General features: G+C 37.1%; 1 protein-coding gene across 5 annotated transcripts in view; it reads right to left on the reverse strand.

Annotated features, from left to right (window-relative positions):
- Positions 1 to 254: 254 nt before the first annotated feature.
- Positions 255 to 22,071, reverse strand: part of LOC149690217 (band 7 protein AGAP004871-like) — a 53,659-nt gene continuing 31,842 nt past the window's right edge. For 4 of the 5 annotated variants that reach the window (XM_089869713.1, XM_089869714.1, XM_089869716.1 and 1 more), the window contains 6 exons: positions 10,923 to 11,102; positions 9,709 to 9,791; positions 4,486 to 4,689; positions 4,030 to 4,085; positions 3,852 to 3,930; positions 255 to 3,376 (listed from right to left, as the gene is read on the reverse strand). In XM_089869713.1, coding sequence (XP_089725839.1) covers positions 3,188 to 3,376; positions 3,852 to 3,930; positions 4,030 to 4,085; positions 4,486 to 4,689; positions 9,709 to 9,791; positions 10,923 to 11,102 — 791 coding nt within the window. In that variant the 3' untranslated portion in view covers positions 255 to 3,187. Of the gene's footprint in view, positions 3,377 to 3,851; positions 3,931 to 4,029; positions 4,086 to 4,485; positions 4,690 to 9,708; positions 9,792 to 10,922; positions 11,103 to 12,960; positions 13,156 to 22,071 lie in introns of all 5 variants that reach the window. The other variant, XM_089869712.1, reaches the window with a different exon arrangement.

A 22,071-nucleotide genomic window follows, 5' to 3' on the forward strand; every position in this document is an offset into this window, starting at 1 on the left:
GAAGGCTTTGCAATTAGTGAAAATTAAAGGACATAAGTTTAAAATAGATATTTCGGTCTATTAGATTTGCGTGGCGCATGAAGCCATCGTATTTACAACAGGAGATTTCGCAAAGGTAATTAATTGAAACCATTTTCGGGTTTTTTGGGAAGTGATTCGGGCGTTGGACCTCGTTGCGAACGCAAAATGAGATCCAATCCCAAAAACTAAGCACGTTTTCTTCAGCATTATGAACACATTAATTTAGAGATCAATTTCTGAAACTAAAATTCACCTGATATTTAATTTCTTTATAAATATACACAATTTAACCAAATCTTAATATAATAATTTTTGTTCCAAGCGGCTCTTCAAATAATTAATGCGTCATTACACTAATTGCGGTTTCATACATAATTAGCATAAATATACTTTAATAAATTCATTGGTTTTTCAATATTAAGCGTTGTGGTTACAAGTAAAAATAAATTCTAATTGCTGGGAATCTATAAAACACATCTAGTAATTGTGAGAAAAACTTAAAACTTAAAAAAAAAAATCATTTTTAAACATTTCTCTCATCTTAAGTCTCCCGGAATGTAGTTCTCCGAATTAACATTATGAACATGCCTTAATTACTTCATTATTTCTTTGTTAAAAATGCGTATTTTTCCCATTATCTCTCAAAAATTCTTAACATTATCGTTCGAAAATTGATATGACGGTAGCTTATATTAGAAGTATATTATATATTAATTAATTTAATAAACTTGTCAGCGTGCGGCAATATCACGTAATGTCCCATAAATTTAAAAACGTCGTATATTCAGCTTCGATCATCACAATAATTTAATTTTAAATATATCGTTCTTTAGAAAGGCGTTTTTTTAACGTTTGAAACAATAAATTATCGTGTCGTGACAAATAGGCACATCAATAATATATTTTTGTACTGTCATATTAAATTACGATTACATTATTTCCCCCGTTAATGAAATAATTACCTTCGTTAATTGGGCAGATTACTGTTCAACCACCTTTCACTTTCTGGTCAAATTATGTCGAATTCGTTTCCACTATTTGCTACAAAATTCGACTCAGAGTCAAAATTCATAGCAAATCTAACAAATACTATCAAGAGAAAATAGAATAAGTATAATACTTCTGCCCCCACGTACCGCGCCTTGTTTGAGGGGTTAGTTTTCTACCGCTCTAGCGTCCCCCCTTTTCCAGGATAGTCTCCTCACAGCTTTTAAAGAGAGAAAAATAGTTCCCCCAAAGGAGGCTATACGGGCAGGTGGCGGACGAAGAGCGGCTCCCTCTCCCAGAATCCCATGAGCAGCCCTACTTTCAAAAAACACAATATCTAATCTCTAGTCTCCTGATTGGCTACTCGAAGTTTTAGGGGGGGGGGGATAAAAAACCAGGACGACCCTCAAACAATGATACTCTCTTTTTTACTTTCTCTTGATACTGTAATAAATGGTTTAGTAACTTTTAACAATATTTACTTTTGATGTCACCCAGTAAGTGTCCATAAAGTAAAAACGGTGCAAAACATGGTCACCAACTACCACGATGTCACATCTGAGGTAGCTCTTAGCTTTAAAATTAAGTAAAGCTAATACATCTCAATTAAAAATTCGAATCGCCAATTAAAATATAAAAAAAAAATTTAATACTTTTGAGATACGCTGGTCTAACTTTGTCGTATTCCTTATTAACACAAATCATAAGTTGATTTTTTAGAATGAAGTTCCTTAACCATTTATTCAAACTGATTTCTTAGACGACGCAATTGCACAATTTCAGTTTAGTTCAGTTCCATTATCAATAAGTTGGACGTTTTTCATTTTCGTAAGAGGATTTGAAAATTTCATGGCTTGATATTAACAATATACCTGTCCAAATGTAAGGTACTTTCAAAGCACACCCATAATTTCTTCCAATTATAATAACAATAATTCCTTGCGATTGTTGCATTTAACTTGATGGTAAGGTTTTCTCACGCGGGACACTGTCGGTGTCGTTATGGCGATTGTTTTACATTGGGACTTGAAGGTGCGAGTAATTTCTGTCTTGGTTGGCAAGGGCCCAAACCCTTCTGCGTGGAGTTAGCAAAATTCTCTCACCCACTTGTTAAAGAGTTTCCCTACGCGGTGTTACGCGGTGTCTCCATTCCATCAGAACTTACTGAGGTTAACGGTAATAGTTAGAGTAGGGCGCTGTCTGTTAGCCGTTGCAGACTTAACTAATGTTGAAAATACATGACCAGTTCACCTGTTGCCGTGAGGTTGTTGAGATGGCACGTGAACAGTATGTGCATGCCACTCTGTAGCCAGGATGTTCAGGGGGCTACTACTAATCTCGAGAGGGCATTCTATGACCCCACTGCAGATATTGTATGATTACAAGATCATCACATCACACATGTAAATTACTCATTAATGGAACTAAACTTAACTGCAATTTAAGGCAATCTACTTATCGCTTTTTAGGTCTACCACAATTTAAATCAATTAAAAAAATTAATAAATAATTCTAACAGTGTTTCACGCACAATATTAAGTTGGTTTTTTTTTTCAGGTAGTATATTTGGCATGGTGTCTGATATAATAGTTTACGAAAGAACAGTTCTCATAAAGACGTATGAAACGTTGAAGAATTACTTTCTTAACAGTTCCTTAATCTAAGTCTCTTAACAATCACCGAAATTAAGGTTGGGTTAACGTAGTCATTAAAAATTGACCATAATCGTGATGGCAGTTGATTACAATTGTTCTAAGTGATCATTCTTGATCAAGTTACCTTAATTTCCCTAAATACCACTTTCTCTCTACACTAGCTCATAGACAAAGATTCCCACCCAAGTTATCATTAAAAACCAATTCGTGACTTGTTTTAAAAAATGATGTCCCAGCGTGTAATCGTCCAGAAGGCTGTAAAATTATTGTACCCTAATCGGACGCTAAAACCTTGTCCTCTCCCTCGCAAAATGTCCATGTTTGTATCCAGTCAAAACAACCCCATCGAGTATACTTTCTCTCGAAGGCGAAATATTATAGTAGATATAGATTCCAGAAATTGTACGAATGATTGTGATTGTTTGTTTTGTTGCTAAAACGTTTACTTATAAATATTTGACTGGGTGGTTGATTATATTCGATTTTCCATTATGGTTTTGTTATACTTTGAGAGAATTAAGTGATCACTTTTTGATCAAACCGTTGAAGAGTTCCATCGGAATAGGGAACACGATGGTCGAGTTCTTCTCGGCCGCGATCGAATTCAGGGTCTGTAGGTACCGAAGTTGCAAAGCCGCTGGTGTGTCTACCATCACGTCAGCAGCTTCCTTCAAGGCCCGAGAGGCGCGTTGTTCACCTTCCGCCGCGATGACCTGTAATTATGCAAAATATTTGGTTTTATCAGAAAGTATAATACGTCTCTTCGAGTGAAGTGAAGCACAAAGCCGGAAAGGTAATTGTAACATTATTCTTCTCAACATCGTTTACATTTGGAGCAAGGTTATATACTAAACCGAATCACATACGCGATACTGAATTAGAGCTTAACTATTTGAAAAGGCGCATGCATGCGCTTGTGGATTTTTATCCCACGTCAAGTCAATCAAAGTTTGTGGGTTGATTGCTAGGGATTTAGTACCGAACAGTTATAGAGTTCACCCTAGCACGGTGAAATGCCCATCTGAAGTTTGATGAGAGGGAGAACAAACGAAAAGGGGTGAGCCTGGGAAGAATCATGTTACATAACTAAAGTATTAAGAGGATACAGGGTGTTATCCTTCTTCTATTATCCCTTCAGGTTTTATAAACTCTAGTTTAAAGTTCAGACACCAAAAGAAAAATTCTTACTTTGGCTCGGGCTTCCCTCGTTGCCTCGGCTTCGGCAGCCATGGCTCGTTGTAATTGGACGGGCAATCGAACGTCTTTGCTGTAGAGTAATAAAAAATTTAACCAATAACATATTAATTACTAATAAAAGTCAAGGTCCAGTTAAAACTATCATAAAATTTCCAAAAAAAAAACATACATTTCGACTCGTTCCACTTTGACACCCCACGGATCTGTGGCTTCATCTAGACTAGACTGAAATAATATTTCAAAAATTGAATTATCCGTATATACAGGGTGTTTGTGAAAGGTCCATCAATAATGAAAGGGCGTATTTATTGGGTCATTTTGAGTCGAAAATGTTCTATGACATTTTTCCGTCCGGGCCACTGTTTTCAAGTTATGATTGGAGTAATTTACGGATGACCCCCTTAAATTTAATTAAGAAATTGAAAGACAGCGCTAATTTAATGAAGGGGTCATCCCTAAAATATTCAAATCATAACTCGAAAACCGTGGGTCGGACGGCAAAATGTCATAGAACATTTTCGACTCAAAATGGCCCAATAAATACGCCCTTTCATTATTGATGGACTTTTCGAAAACACCCTGTATAAGTTAGGAGCTGTAGTGTTGACCTGAGGTGTTGACTTACTTGCATGATGTGGCTGATGCTTTCTCGCTCGCTAAGGATTTCGGACAAGTTTTTGGTTCCAAGAACATTTCTGAGCGTGGTGGCAGCCAACAATCGAGTCGAATGACCGTAATCTTCGACGTTGGACACCGCGATTGTCGCGTTGCTAATGCGGTAGTAGACAACAGCGTCCACTGCCACAGTCACAGAGTCGCGAGATAGAATCTGCAATCAGACAAAAAAAAATCATCTATTATTTATTTATACCCGTTGTTGTTGTAAAATTTCGAATCATAACAAATGTTTGAACTACGCAATTAAAATCAAATTTCTCAGCGATTAAACTTAAATTCAAATTGCAATACATATAATAGTCTCTAATTTCTGGCCTTTAGTGGGTATGAAAAAGTGTCGCCAAGGATTGTGTATAAATGCAGTTTTTTGAGGACTGCGAAGCAAAACTCGTTTTTGTATAATTTAATTCCTGAATATGCCCCAATTAACTGTTAATTAACCTCAACAAAAATTAATCAATGTCAGCATATAGATATTCTAAAAACAAATTTGTAGAGTATTAGTGCCTAAACAAATTTGTAGAGTATTAGTGCCTAAACATCTTTTTGTATGCAACACAAAAATTCCTGTTGTTGCTGGCAGCATTTGTAACGTATCACCGTATCACCGTTGTGATAAAGCCCCAAACACAAAGATAGTAGTCCCGAAATACTTCCCAAGAGAGACCCAAGAACACACTTTTAACTTCAAATCCCATCTTTCTCCCGTAACGTTGTTTCTTCTCAAAGCGAAGATGACATTTATTACCAAGAAAGAATTCTCTATTTAGAAAACAAAGCATTTTTCCTCCCATCTCTCTGCCTGAGATCGGAGAGAGGCTTGTCTATCTCACGAAAACTTTAAAGTTCGAAGATAACCGAACCACCAAAGAGATAAATCTGTCGTATTTTGGGACCCCAATTCATGTCACTCTTGGTACCAAAGCGGTACCTATTTTCTATGTTTTCTTAAATTGAACTAGGTTACGCTAGTGATTAACTTCGAGCTTGGTGTAATCTTAGTATTGAAAAGTGAAGAAACCGCGTGTGAAGGAAAATTCTATCAGGAACTCTACCTACCGTCCGTGTCTTAAAAACTAAAAGGGATTGTTTTCCTAGATTCTTTATTTTTAGTATATGACTCTGGATATTCAGAAGATGGAAAGGAAATTTTCGAGGAGTTAAAGGCCGACATCCAGCGAACTGAAAACCGAGCATCGAGACTAACAATGGAGCGACCGTGCCGATTTACGAATCCCCGTTGGGGGTTGCAAAAGTTGGGAGGGTTCTAACAGGGATAAATGAGGTAAGATGGATTGGAAATGATGACGGGTGGCTTGCGGCACCGTAACTCTCCCAATGTACCTCGCACACGCCCCTACCCTTCGGTAGGTAATTGTTAAGTGCCGCCGCGTAGCGCCATTATATCTGTATGAGAACTAGCTTCTATTTTTAAGACAGAGGTGGCGCCCTTTACAATTCCGTACTGTACGACCCTACCTAAACGCCACTAAGGATGCTGGGAGGACTTTGGTGCCGTTCCGGAGGTGGGGGTACAGAGGCGACGTTATAGGTATGGGGGTACCACTCCATCCCTCCCTCCTTCAAGGTTCTAGCTAACTGAAAGTCGTGCAATGTAGTTCTAACGAACTGAAGATGAACAATCGATATCCTTTTATATTTATTTCCTACTGAATTTTCGCTTTCATCTGAAGGAAATTCTCTATTGTGTGACTTCAGTTCGCTACAACCACATTGCACGGCTTCCAGATAGCTAGAACCCTTGTTCAACTTCTGCCCCAGGGGGGGGATTCTAAAATGGGCAAGGTCGCTCCATTGTTAGTCTCGATGCTCTGTTTATCGTACGCTGGAAGTCGGCCTTTAACGGAACACTATTTTTCTTCCGAAGAAGAAAACTGCTTCAAGAATGCTTGAAAGAGGATGGTTTCTAGGATACGCTATATTCCGCGGGTCTATACTTTTCAATCTCTCTTGACTTGCCAGTAAACGAATGATTGATGCAAGACACCAGACATTTCGGGCAGCTGTTCGTGAAAGCTTCGATCTGGAGCGGAGTTTAGTTTGTAGATGAAATTGTTGAAAACATTTCTACTTCTCCCTTTTCTTAACATATCTTTGCTAGTATAAAATATTTGCAGTTTGCATCAAAGAGACTCGAAGTTGCCCGTTAGTCCTTCTGCAATATTTTGTCACTTTCCGGGCGCAATTTTAAATGATGGCAGTTAAGTTGACCCGCTAAATATTAGCAAAATCGGTTGAAAAACATGTACGTTAATCTCGGTTAATCCATAAAGAATGGTCTTTCTTCATCTCTAGCCGCCATTTTTCAAGATGGAAGCGGATTATAAACAAAATCTTTCCTCGGGCTTAAGAATACCCTAATATATATAGTAATTTCGGCAATTGCTTTCTCAAATTGGTCTTTACTGGAAGATACATTAAATCACCATTAACTTAACCATTTCATCTACAACCACTGGTTATCTAAGCTTGATTTTTGTCTTAAATTGTAAAGGAGATTATGGCGCCTCTTCGGTGCTAGGGCCACGCGGTGCTTTTTCTTTGTGGAGCTTAATTCTTGTAAACTAAATAGAGGGTGTCTTTTATCCGACATTTCAATCTTTTCAAGATTTAAATAAAAGATTTTTGACGCCATTAACACAATATTTACAATAACTCCCCCATTTATAAAGCTTCTTGAAAGTTTCAAATATTTAAAAAAGAATATCATGAAAAAACAACAAAGTCTTTAGTAAGATAGGGAGAGAGTTGTACCTTAAAATAGATTTTTAACGGGTTTTCAGCACTTTGAGCCAAGTTGTAAAAATTGCGGTTTTCAAAATAACTTAAAGAGCACTCTTGGCTATTATATTTTTGGAAATAATGGTTTCAGCGTTTTAAACCTTCATTAACAGAAAAAAAACAGCAAAATTTATTTTAAAAAATGGTGATAAACTGTAGACTTCTTAAATTAAGAATAAGTAAAATTCGTGAGTCAGAATATTTAGTTCTTGCATAGGTTTATAAGATATCTTCCATAAGTATGACAACAACTACACAGCGTAGTGCTAGAGACTCACTGAAAGCTAGTTCGAGAACGACAAGCAAGAATTGACTACACTCGGTTAATTTTGCAATACATCTTCCTATTTATTCTGTAATAAACCTTTGACAGCGCCTCACCAGGCGTCGCTTCAAGAGAATCTATGGCGTTTCAGCTACGCATTTCATGACAAGCTCTCAGTGATCAGTGACAAACTTATGGAACATATCTTATGAACTTATGATGCTTGGTATTTACATTTCAGACTAGAAGGATTGATACCATTTACACCAGGAGGCCAGGCTACTTGGTGCGGCACTTTGTCCGCCAAGTAGCCTGGCCTAAAATGTACACACAGTGTTCAAACAAGTGTTAAGTGCAATTCAACCGCTATCTATAACAGACTAAAAAGCTTATAGAATTCTGTTCGATTCCGTGATCATTCAATTCCAAACCCTCAGGAGATGCTCTTACAAATTACCTAAGTTAAAGTTAAGAAATTTCTCTAGCCCTTTAGTGCAATTATTAGAATGAAAGCTATTTAAACCTCTCCTCTTGGTAGGTTTTTAACAATAGTGGAAGCTATAGCGTGACGTGGCATGCCGTAATACTGCGAAGTCCCTATTGATCGGTATTCATGAGACGAGTGCGATTGAAAAGAGGATATGTCTCGGCCGAGCTCAAGGACATATGAGCAAATATCGCACTAAAGGCCGAGTTTGGCACTGATTCACCGAACTTGTCAAAAGCTCTAGTTTTTAATCTCCGGAGACTGGGCTATAGCCCACCCACTAGAACTCCGAGTTAACTACATCGCTAGTTAATATTTCACACACTAGCGGCGTTGTATCATAAGTTTATAAGATATGTTCCATAAGTGTGTCACTCGTTAATGAGAGCTTGTCCTGAAGTGACGTAGGTGAAACGCCATAGATTCTAGTAAAGCGACGCCTAGTGAGGCCCTGTCAAAGGCTTAGTACAGACTAAAGAGGAGGATGGACTGCAAAACCGATTGTACTCAATTCTCACGTCGTTCTTGAACTAGCTCTCATTAAGCCTCTAACATTACGAAGTATGGGTAGTGACATACTTATGGAACATATCTTATAAGTTTATGGTTGTATCAATGTTTAATCAATTCTGCCCGCCAAATTTATTATATTGTTTTCTGAAATAGGAGCGGTTTTTATCATTCCCAAAATTTTAGAAAAACAAATTTCCCTGACTTCCACTATTTTCACAGTCATTTCCACCTGCCTCATTCCGATGAAGTAATAACAAAGGATGTGGATTTTTCCAGCTGAAGCAACCGCCTTACTAAATCAAACGTCCCTAACTTCAATAAATTTTAATAATAAATATGAAAATATTCTCCCTTCAAATTTAGCCATCCATTTATATCCCCGATAAAGTTAAACCAAGAAGTGATATATAGTTTATTAGGGAGAAGGTATAAGATGCCTTTGTATTCGCGCGCCATAGTCCCAGTCCCGCTTTCAAAATACAAGGGGGGACGTAAAAGGAGGCCGGGCTATTTCGCTGCTCCTCAGTCGGAAAATACATAATTTTCGTCATTCGCGTCGCGCTGACGTGAGTTTTCAAGAACCAATGAGATGCTGGTTGTAATTAAGAGGCGGGGATTAACTCCGGACCTACGTTTGGACTGGAGATAAAGCTGGAAATGTGGCGAATTTATACCTTCTCCCTAGTAAACTAGATATAGCTTCTTGGTTAAATATTTTCTAGGGTTATTCAAACAACACAGACTATCGCGAAATCGGAGTTAGGTAACCCTTTATTTACTCAACGAAATCAGAAGAAAATATTACGGAAGGGTGTCAGGTCATATCTACAAGGACCTAAAGGCCAGGCCCTGTAGAATATTTCTTCTGACAAAATCCAATATTTAAAGCAAAAGTTGTGAACTGTTACTAAAAAGAAATATTTTCTCTCGACGTTCAAAAATGACGAACGAAAAATTTGATACTGCCAAAGGGAGGACTGTGGCACTACTACTACTACTACTACTACTACTACTACTACAGGGCAGGTCAAACTAAGAGCCCATCGTAGATATCCATCATACGATGTGGCTAAAAAAATAAGAGAAATTCAGAAATTCTTTACCTCCTGCGGCGGAACGTCGAAAGACACGGTCCTCAGATCAACTTTGCAGTAGGTGTCTATGCATGGAATGATGAAAAAGATGCCTGAGAATCAAAAACAAGACAACAAAAAGGTATCAGTTACGAGAAACTCTCCTCTTTTGTTACTATTTATAACCCTAAATGTTTAAGTAACTAAGAGATACACAGTGCGTTTCTGATAACTCAGCCATGAATTAAAGGGTATGTTTTCCGAGTCGAAACATAAATTCATAAGATATGTTTCATTAGTTTGTCACTGGTTACAAACTGGAGCTTGTCATGAAGTGAATTAGGTCACAGATTCGAGGTAAAGCGCTGTCAAAGGTTTGGTACAAACTAAATGGGAAGATGGACTGCAAAAGTATACCGAGTGTAGGACTTCAATTCTCGCTTGTCGTTCTCGAACTAGCTCGAGCTGAAAGTCTCTAGCATTACGAAGTATAGGTACTTATGGAACATATCTTATAAACTTATGGTCAAACCGAGTGGAAAGTGTCAAAGAACAGAGTCAACAACATTTAATCACGGAGACATGGGTTTCCAAATATTGGCCACGAGGAAACAGTCACACACGTGGAGTCTTCAATCTTAGAACGTTATTGGATCTTTACCTACAGCAGAAGTGTTTTATTAAACGGGTAAAAGTGTGCGTACGCTAAGTAAAGCTAATCACTCCTCATGTGTTATTACTATTTCCTTGTGGTAGAGGGCCAATCAATATTTTGGAGGCCATATCTCCGTAACTAAATGTTGTATACTCCCCATGTGGTTTGACACAAAGAGCACACCCTTTACTTCAGTCAGACCAAGGATATATTTAATTTTAGAAGTAGGAATGGAGAACAGAGTAATATGGGCGCGCGTCAAAGTCCCGGACCCCCTTCCACGGGACGGAGGGGTATGGAAGAAGAGGCGGGTCATAGCGAAAGAGGTAAAAAGGAATTACGTATTTTTCGCCGTCCCCGTCAGCAACGTCATCAACGTCATCAAAACGTAGTTTAAGTGAGCCAATAAGATAAATTAAACTTTTCGTTACTTATTGGAGGGAGGGGGCTTTATACTGGGCAATGAGTCGGGCTGAAGTAAATACTAACCGTTCTCCATTCCTACTTCTAAAATTAAATCTATCCCTGGTCAGACTTATAAGAAACACACTTTACAAAAAATTAAGAACAATTAAATGAAATCTCTTACCGGGTCCTTTCGCGCCACCCCTAAGTAATCTTCCTAGTCTAAAAATGACAGCTCTCTCGTATTCTTGAACCACTTTGATACAGAAGAAGAGAGAAACGGGTGCTGTTACGACGATCAAGAGGACTGAGATGGTCGTTAAGATGTAGGCGCACACTCCCGGACCTTCGTTTGCCCCTTGAACTGTAAGAAATAAACAATTAAACAACCCCATCCCTAATCATCCACGAGTTTGGTTTTAAAATAGAATTAGTTTAAGGTACAAAACTCAAGCGAGCCCGCGTCATGAAAGTCACGAGTTATAGCAGCAAAGTGTGGTCGAGATAAGACTATAGAAAGGTTTTGTGGGTGAAGTGACATATCGGTAGATGTACCGGCAATGAAGATAGTTTGCATTTAGACAGACAGACAGACACGGACAAAGAAACGGTAAGGTTAAAGGTCATTTTGCGCTATTCTACAATAGCTTCTATATCTACCTGATACTATACTAATGTTATTAAGCACATATCACTATCTATACAATATTAGTATAAATTCTTTCAAAACAGCGTTAGATTTCAGTGAATCTAACGAAGAAACCAGTTCAATTCTAAGTGCTTCGATTCCTGCCTGTCCCAAGAAGTTTCCTCCAACTGTTTTTCTTAAACTTTAGCATAAGTTTATAAGATATGTTCCATAATTATGACAATGCTAGAGACTTAAGGTCGAGCTAGTTCGAGAACGACAAGCGAGAATTGACTATACACTGTTAATTTTGCAGGACTTCCATCTTCCTATTTAGTCTGTACGAAGCCTTGGACAGCGCCTCACCAGGCGTCGCTTTACTTCGAATCTATGACCTACATTACTTCATGACAAGCTCCAGTTTGTAACCAGTGGCAAACTTATTTGAACATATCTTATGCACTTACGACATTAGCTATGACAATTCGGAAAGTTTGCAAGGAAGAACTTGTGTCTTCTAACTTGAAACTTAAATTGATTTAAAGTGAAGTAACAGATTTAGCCAGCTCAAAAATTTCAAACTCATTGTGTGATGATGACTTATTCCATGATATGAAAGTATCAATTAACTTTAATTGTGACCTCGTTCTGTCTTTAAACCCACCTTAGGTCTCCTAAAGGGATATGCTAAACGAGGGGATGTGCTTAATTACCCATGTCTGAAATATTTCAAGTGAGTTGATCGCGAGTGTATCTAATTAATAATGCACCCATCTCAAATTTAAATTCAGATTAGAATTATCTTAACCACAAAATCTTAAATAACGTAGATATAAAGTCTTTAAAAAAACCGAACGTATTTGATATTTATTATAAGAATATTAAAGCGCGAAGTTAGAAACGTATTTACTATACGGTAAAAATTACGGTCCTAATTATTTAGATCAACCGTTTTGCTAGGAATGGGCGAATAGTGCTTTCTATTCCTTATTGATTTGATTACCGACAATTTAAATTTTACCACACCGATTATCGATTGTAGTAGTTTTTTTTTTCAATCAATTGCCGACTATTTAAGCTTAGCAAAGATTCAATACTTCGACAAATATACTCGACGGGTACTTGATCGTAATCGTAGACAATTCGACCGGTATTGTCGATTATACTCTACCAGAATATTCTTTATAATTAAATGACAATATACAAAAGATATTGTCTGCTTACAGTATTTAGCACACCATCTAGTATTTAACAAATATTTTTCGAGTATTTGTCGATTATATATCAATCATTTGTCGATAATTTTTCGAATATTTCTCGATAATTTATCGATAATTTAACGATAATTTTTCGATTATTTGTCGATAGTTTATCGATAATTTTTCGATTATTTGTCGATAGTTTATCGATTTTTGTCGATTATTTATCGATTTTTGTCGATTATTTATCGATTACTTGTCACATTTTAATATAACTACTAGAATCGATTATCGGTACGATTATTCAATCGAGTTACTCGATTTAAAACGAGTACTCGCCCATGACTGTACCGTTTTCCACCTTAAACAAACCTTGGAACAAAAAAGTTCAATACGGTTATATAGCTCGGAAAAGAAGGCTTTAGCACGATCGGGGAAGTTCTGTTGCACTTCCGAAGGTACTGACTTTAAGCGCTTCACTGATCTCGGATTGCCGGATGGACCGACGGTGCAAAAGTCCGGATAAACGCCGGAATCCCCGTCGATGCAACAGGGAAGCTGTTGGCTATCCGACTTGGGACGCCCACCAGCTTCGGGAAACAGAGACATAAACGATAAACTAAACTAAACCAAGCATTAGCCAATTACAATTAAAAATCTTTCAATTAATTTGGAGTTTAAAAAAAACTTCACAATAAATCCCAACAAGTTCAAAAAGTTTAAGTTTACGCGGCGATATCACTGTAAATACACCCTTGAAAATATTATAATTTACCCCTAACTATTCTTTAACTCTAACAATATCAAAAAGTAAAAATATTTTAAATTATCAAAATATCTCTGACTATGTATATATAGACTTAATTCTTTTGAAGCAATTTTGTAGAATGTTGAATGATTATCTCCAGTACAATTAAACACGTGAGCAGATATTTAAAAACAAAAATCACCCGTGAAGTTACCAACGCAATAACTTAATCTGCACTTATGCCAACGACTTTGCAAAAATAGTCAAATCTTGTGTCACTTTTAATCAAATCAGAAATCGTTTAAGCGAATAGCCTATATTGTTCAAGTAGTCAACGAAAAAAACTTCAGCAAACAATTAACAAAAGTCAGTAAAACGAAAAAACGGAACCGATTTGTTTCACGTAAGTTTTCAAACACGAACCAAACAATGCCACGATTAACCCGTAACTGCAGAATTCTTCCGTTAACAAATGCTTTATAAATCTAGATAATGTTCGCGGAATCATTAGCGCTATTGCAAGACGCGATCCATTAAACTATAACCTCTAGAGAAAACTGTTCCATGCAGTTAATCAAGAGCGAAAACTGAGCCGATATGACAAAAGCCGCCGCGTCTATTCGGAGGACAGTTTCATGTTAAAACAGTACGCGTTGGACTCTCTCTATAGCGAAAGGCTTTCATAAAGATAATGCAGTATATGACAAAAACCCGATCTTCCAACAAACAGTTGATGAGCTTATTGATCCATGTTCTAGTACTATATTTACAGAATATATTTAATGCGAAGTTGTCAAAGATTTACTTAATCTTTAATGTTTAAAATTTTAAATATTTAAAACAACTATAGCTTTGACACTAATTAGCTGAATCTATGTTAATTCTGACTGATAATCAACACCCAGTCCAAACGGACACGCTTTATGTAGAAGGCTGAAAATTTACAGTGACGCGTTACTCTTAAGTATTAGCATATGTTTATAAGATATGTTCCATTTCATAAGTATGACACTACCTATACTTCGTAATGCTAGAAACTTACAGCTCGAGCTAGTTCGAGAACGACGAAAGCGAGAATTGAATGGCTACACTCGGTTAATTTTGCAATCCATCTTAATTAATATTTAGTCTATATACAAAGTCTTTGACAGCGCCAAAACCAGACGTCGCTTTACCTCGAATCTATGACCTACGTCACTTAATGACAAGCTCCAGTTTGTAACCAGTGACAAACTTATGGAACATATCTTGAACTTATGGGATTAGGTTCAAGCTAAAAGAGATTTTTTGAATCCGCTGCCATCTTGAAAAATGTAACCAAAACTCTCCCCTATGGAATTAATAATGTCCGTATGTTGACTTATATTTAGTGTTCTGGATCGCTATGTGTTTTGGGGTTCAACTTGACGCCATGTATTAAAAATTACTGCCCAAATAGCATCAAAAATGTCCCGATGTGCAACGACGTGTCTCTTAATTTCTCCAAGGCAAAGATAAAACTTAATTTTATTGGACATAACGAGTAAGAAATTATTTCCAGGGCAATCAGAGTAATGCAAATAAACGTTTGATAACTTTAGATTACTACACTTTGGCTTTTAGCTTAAAACGCAAACGGACAGTTTTAATCTTTAGTTCTCATGTCATTTAAAATGCATTTAATTTAAATAGTAGGAGCATTATAAAAGCATTCTTGAAATGACCCGTTTCAAAACGCAAGTACAGGTATATCGTTCCGAGTACTCTTGGACTCTGGAAAGTCACTATTTGCTCTCGCTCCTTATACTTATCAAGTTGGATAAACACAAAAATCAGAATAACCTCGCTTACGTGCAGAATATTTAACTCTAATGTAGTATAATCTAGGCTCACAACAAGGTGTTAAGAAACTATAGTGACTATAGATTTTTACATAAAACAAGTGAAACTAAAGTGCTATACTCTTACATAATAACGTGAGGGATACTAAAATGCGACAATAAACTCATATCCAATCTATATCTTTATCTATACAGGGTGTTTCTGAAAGACCTGTCAGAAATTGAAGGGGTGTTTCTTTTTGGGCCATTTTGAGTCGAAAATGTAACTTCTATCTCCATTTTGCCGTCCGGGTCACTGTTTTCGAGTTACGATTTGATTTTTGTGTTTTAGGGATGACCCCTTAATTAAATTGGAAATCATTGTCTTTCAGATTCTTAAATAAATTTAAAATGTCATCCGTAAAATACTCCAAACATAACTCGAAAACAGTGGCTCGGACGTCAAAATATCATAGAACATTTTCGACTCAAAATCACCCAAAAAACATCGCCCTTAATATATGCCTGACTATCATAAACACCCTGTATATATAAATTATAATATGTTTAGATTAGAGTAAATTTTCTACAAATATTAAAATTCTTGGTGTTAAAATTAAGTTTGAATTAAGTTATATCACACCATAAGTTTATAAAGTATGTTCCATAAGTACGACACTGCCTATACTTCGTAATGCTATAGACTTACTGAGAGCCAGTTCGAGAACGACAAGCTAGAATTGACTACACTCAGTTTAGCAGTCCATATTCCAATTTAGTCTGTACTAAGCCTTTGACAGGCCTCTCCAGGCGTCGCTTTACGAGAATCTATGACCTATGTCACTTCATGACAAGCTCTCAGTAACAAATGACAAACTTATGGAACATGTCTTAAGAAACTTATGATTACACTGATAGACTAATCTACAATCAGAATAAATCTTTGCATTTTGCATACGCTGCATTTTAATCGCTCAGCAAAGATCTATAAAAATTTTCCAAGTGGAAACAAGATTTAACGCGTAAATGAGAACGCGACAAAATCGATAATAATACCCCTTAAATCGTTGGCCTGAAAAATGGTTTTCATAAATAATGAACATTACTGCCATTTAAAATGAACATATTACAAACTTAATGAGATCGCCACTTCTCAGTAATGACAGAGATAAAAGCATTAATATTCATTCTTCTACTTGAATATTGCAAATGTACGAATTTTAAGTTAAAAAAAAAGTTTATCGTTCGCCAGAAAAATGGTTTTAAAAATTAATGAGCATTACTTCCATTTAGAATGAACATATTACAAACTTAATGAGATCGTCACATATCTCAGTAATGACACAGGTTAATTCATTATTATTCATCCTTCTACATGGATATTGCAAATGTACGAATTTTGAAAAAAAGTATACAGATGTAGAACGTTTTTACATTATTTGTAAGAACAAAACTGTTTACACGAGTCAAGTTTGCGCAACACAGGGCGTTTACAATACGACTACATATGTTTGAAATTCAAAAGGCAAAACACTGCCTTAAAATCCGAGTCGTTTAAAGGGATAATGAACTATCGATTAAGCCATAAGTTCATAAGATATGTTCCATATGTTTGTCACTGGTTACAAACTGGAGCTTGTCATGAAGTGACGTAGGTCATAGATTCGAGGTAAAGCGACGCATGTTGAGGGGCTGTCAAAGGTTTAGTAATGCAGACTAAATAGGAAGATGGACTGTAGTATAATCAATTTTCGCTGGTCGTTCTCGAACTAGCTCGATCTGTAAGTGTCTAGCATTACGAAATATATGTAGGGTCATATTTATGGAACATATCTTATAAGCTTATGATTAAGACTATTAAAATAGACCTTTTTTCAAAAGAGAAGAGGGGACCACATGAAGTATCGTCTGCTTAATATAGGTTTAATACAGAACATTGATTTGTATGCGTTTGGATCCAGAAACGTTAGATAGGGCCTTCAAAGTTACTAGTAAAACAAACAAGGCGGTCGGCCGCACACCCCGACTTTTGAAAAAGGGTCTATATTATGACAGGAATGTATGGAGGGGTTGGAATGGCTAAGGTCAAATCCTAATCGGCGTGAAATGATCTTGGAAACAACTGGCGTGGCTTAATTTACGCTAGTGACGTCATAGCCTGACGTAAAAAACGTATTTACCACTTAAATTATTTTCATTCATTCATTGGCTGCCAAAAAACTTGCTTGCTATAATTCTCCACCCTCTACCCTAGGTCCTCTGCCTAGGCTGAGAGAATCGAATATGAACGCCAACGGCGGCGAATCAGCGCGTTTAACTTTAAAAAATCTAAAAGGTCACTTCTGCCATGACTTTTTTAACGAGTCATGACATTTTTCACTTTCGGTAGACAGCTAAACAGACGTAGGGGGAGGAGCTACACTTTTCAAAAAAAAAGAACTCGCCTTATGTTTCCACCATCAAGGGTACGACGAGAGCCCCCTTAGCCATTCCAGCCCCTCCATACATTCCTGATTATGAGTATGGAACTTAAAAGCAAAAGTTTATATAATAAATTTATACCTCAATAACTCTTAAGTAAACGTCGATTTAATTTTACATTATAGTGTTCAGAATTAAAATTAACCCCAGGGTGCGATGCCAATCTGAAGTTTGAAGAGCGGGAAAGCAAAAAAAAGGGTGCATGAGCCTGGGAAGAATCATGTTACATAACTTAAGTATTAAGAGAATACAGTGTCATCCTTCTTCAATTATCCCCTTCTGGTAATAGTTAGTATAGGGCGTTGTCGGTTAGTTGTGACATAGGGGCCAGGTACCACCCCTCTATGCATTGTAAAAGGACCCAGCTGTACATAAGACCAGGAATGTATGGAGGGGCTGGAATGGCTAAGGGGGCTCTCGTCGTACCCTTGATGGTGGAAACATAAGGAGAGTTCTTTTTTTTTGAAAAGTGTAGCTCCTCCCCCTACGTCTGTTTAGCTGTCTACCGAAAGTGAAAAATGTCATGACTCGTTAAAAAAGTCATGGCAGAAGTGACCTTTTAGATTTTTTAAAGTTAAACGCGCTGATTCGCCGCCGTTGGCGTTCATATTCGATTCTCTCAGCCTAGGCAGAGGACCTAGGGTAGAGGGTGGAGAATTATAGCAAGCAAGTTTTTTGGCAGCCAATGAATGAATGAAAATAATTTAAGTGGTAAATACGTTTTTTACGTCAGGCTATGACGTCACTAGCGTAAATTAAGCCACGCCAGTTGTTTCCAAGATCATTTCACGCCGATTAGGATTTGACCTTAGCCATTCCAACCCCTCCATACATTCCTGATAAGACACAGTCTTAGTGTTTACATCCCTTCATAGACAAAGCTAAGATTATCATTATATTTCTCTGTTGAACATAGAAATCTTTCACGAGAAAATTATGTTATTATTTTTCAAAACGGATAAGGACTTTCCAAAAAGGTTCCCAAGTGTCTCGTGTTAACTCGCCTTTAATACATTAAAAGTAATTTTTCTTATAGATCGTTATCCCGACTTGTTTTCATTAAAAAAAAGTCATTTCTCAATTGGATGTCCAAACGACCTCACAAAGACTTGTTGAATATTTTGCTTTTATTCGTGTTGATAAACTCAAACACACGCGCAAAATGGGAAAAAGCACGCCTGTATCGATTTTTTTAATGAAAGCAGTGTAAATTATGTGTTTCATGTCCTTCGTTTAACGAAGAAGGCTTGGTGTTTGTTGTTAGGACTAAAAATCGATAGCTTAAAAAAATTCATTCCTAGCTTCACTTTTTCACGAAACAAAGTCGTCCTCTTATCAGACTATCAGCGGCGGCAATGTCAAAGTTCATTCGAAGTCTATAGGCCCAGGGAGAAAAGAGACCTTAAGATGGAGCGAAAATGATGATGATCAGCGGCAAGGAAAGTCTCCCAGAGTACCTTGCGCACGCCCCTACCCTTCAGTAGGCGATTGTTAAGTGCTACCGCGTGGAACCATTGTATTTGTATGGGAACTAGCTTCTTTTAAGGCATAGGGGTCATCCTCGACCTACCGAAACTCTGAGCATTCTGGGAGGACTTTGCGCATGCCGTAGATGGTGGTACAGACTGCAACGTTATGGTTATAGGTATGAAGGGATACGACTCCATCACTCTCTCCTTCAACATAGGCCGGTTTTGAACCATATTTTCCAATGAAAGGTGTTGAGGGAAGTTAGGGAAAACGTTATTGTTAATAGGCCATTTCGATGTAACTAAAAGGGGTAGACACAGGGGTAAAGCTTTGCCTTCCATATCGCTTTTTGGCGCCTGCGCTGTAGTCTTTTTATATCATGAGTGTGGGCAGAGCCGGTAATGTATCAACACCCTTGTACGTCCCGATACTGAGGGTTGCCTACCCCCTTTCTTACATCGAAAAGGTCTATTATTCAGGGCTTTTACAATATGATCCATATAGCGTTAGTAAAACTCCAAATATTTTTATTTGCATAGTTGATTATTAAAAATAGAAAGCAAGTTGTTAATCTTTAAAAATAAATTTTCAGACTGGTCAGAATAATTTAGGGCCATCTTCTATATCTATATAAATCAGTCCTGACTGACTGGTAATCAACGCCCAGCCCAAAACGCTTGCCCTAGAAGGCTGAAAATTTCCAGGGACATTACTCATAAGTAGTAGGCGCGTACTAAGAAAGATTTTTCCAATCCGCCGGCATCTTAAAAAATGGCGCCCAGAAATGTAAATATCTTCTCTATGCAACAAAGTCCGCGCGTTTCAACCGATTTCACAAATATTTAGTACACTGGTTTCCTTTAACCCATAGACGGGCTGAATGGTCTTTTGGGTTCGATTTGTTGCCATCTTTTTTAAATGGAGGTCAGAAATTTAAAAACCCTAATGTCCGCATGAAAAGTAATAAAAAATGTCCCGACGGGCTGACGGGCAACGCTGAGTGCCTTCGCTCCTAGGGTGCTACAAAAATATTAGTCATCAGTAAAATCTACCCATTCTTTAACATTTTGATGGAAGTTCTTATTACACGCGAGCAACGCCGCGGGTAACAGCTAGTAGTCTATAAGAAATAAGCCAGCGACCAAAATAGATCGTTTTCCTAATTGAGTGTTCTTTCATCAAGCTCTCTTAAGCCGAAATTTGATTTATGGCAATAATATTTGATTAGAAAATAAATCGGTTTTTGGGAAATGTTTTTAGAGAGGGGATTATGGAGATTAAGTAGCATTAATCATTTGACTTTTCATTCAAATAAAATGTAAATTAATGCAACTGGCAATGAAAGATGTGATTCGCCTTACTATAATCTCATTATATATTAATAGCTTTTAGATAAAAAGGGTTCTGGGTCTTAGACTCGCCGCTTAGTTGTCAAACTTCAAATGAAGTGTTTAAAATGACACCGACCAGTAACTAATGCAATATAACAAAAATATCGTGACACATATATGACAGTAACAACAAAGTATATGGTGTTTCTAAGAAAAATTATATTATTACCCTTACTTATTTGACCTAAAAAAGTACCAGACGTAAATTTTAATATCCCGCAAATATAGGTCAGCTATGTGGTCAAGCATGGTCTAAAAATGACCAGGCTGAATCGATTGAACAATACAGACTATATGAAGCTTTTTATAAAGGGAAGATGAAGCAAGAGAGAGACAAAAATATAATTCAATTTACAAGTTTAAATACAATTAATTTTATCACAAGGGGATAATAGTAAAAGGATGACACTACATCCTCCTAATACTTTAGTTATGTAACATGATTCTTCCCAGGCTCATGCACCTTATTGTTTGCTCTCCCGCTCATCAAACTTCAGATGGGCATCGTACCGTGCTAGGGTGAATTCTATAAATGTTCGGTACTAAATCCTCGGTAATCAACCAGGCACAAACATTGATTGTCTTGACGTGCAGGGACAAAAATCCACAAGCGCATGCATGCACCTTGGCAAATAGTTAACCGCTAATAGGGTGTAATGATGAGGGAACTATATCGCGTATGTGATTCGGTTGAGTAATCTTGCTCCAAATGTTAAGGGATGACGTTGGGAAGAATCATGTTACAATTACCCTGCACTTTGTGGTACACTTCTCTCGAAGAGAAGTATTATAATACTTCTGGTTGTAGGTAGCTGTTGAATTGCACTGCAACACTTGTCTGCGCACTATCATTAAGCTGCATCGTAATGTTAATCGTTGTGCTGGTACACTTTTCTTGAAGAGATGTATTATATACATCTGATAATATTAAATAATTAAAAGTGGGTAGACATTAAAAAAACACCCGCAGACGTTTCAGTTGCAAGATTTTACACCTCAAACAGAAATTTCTCGACCTTCTCAAGTGCGCTAGTCTTAATCATCCTTGCATTAAAATTCAATTTCATTACGACTCATTTCAACTCTACGCTTAATCATTCTTGATTTTAAGTAAGTGCATCGAGACATTCAAACTCAAAAGGTTAAAGAGGCATGCAACGTTGGTCAGTTTCCGAGATTTCTAGAACGAAATAATAAATCGATATATTTCCAAAAAAAAATAAAGAGGCATGGACTTGTAAATACAATTTTTTTTTTTGTTTCTTATTAAAGAAATGATTTCTTGCGAAACATTTGGCTGACGAAGCAAGTTTCTCAGGCTTCAACTTCCCTTTAGTTTTAATGAGGCCTTATAAAAGGTACTGTATAAGCGAATCTACACGCCATACCGGAAGAGAGGCGTGTACTATTCAGGGAAAAAATCCAATTACTCAAGTCTTTATGGGCCGCGTTATTAGATAATCAATATAAGATTAATAAACATAGCTCGATCTATACGTCACTTCCGATTCATTGAGGACAGTCTTTAAGACATAACCAAATCAAACTTGGTAGAATTTCGTAAAACAAAATTGGATATTTCCAAGAAGCGATATCTAGTTTACTAGGGAGAAGGTA

This window comes from Phalangium opilio, unplaced genomic scaffold (assembly GCF_054372755.1).
Source record: "Phalangium opilio isolate 3A_F unplaced genomic scaffold, DU_Popi_V2 ptg000031l_1, whole genome shotgun sequence".
NCBI classification, from domain to species: domain Eukaryota; kingdom Metazoa; phylum Arthropoda; class Arachnida; order Opiliones; family Phalangiidae; genus Phalangium; species Phalangium opilio.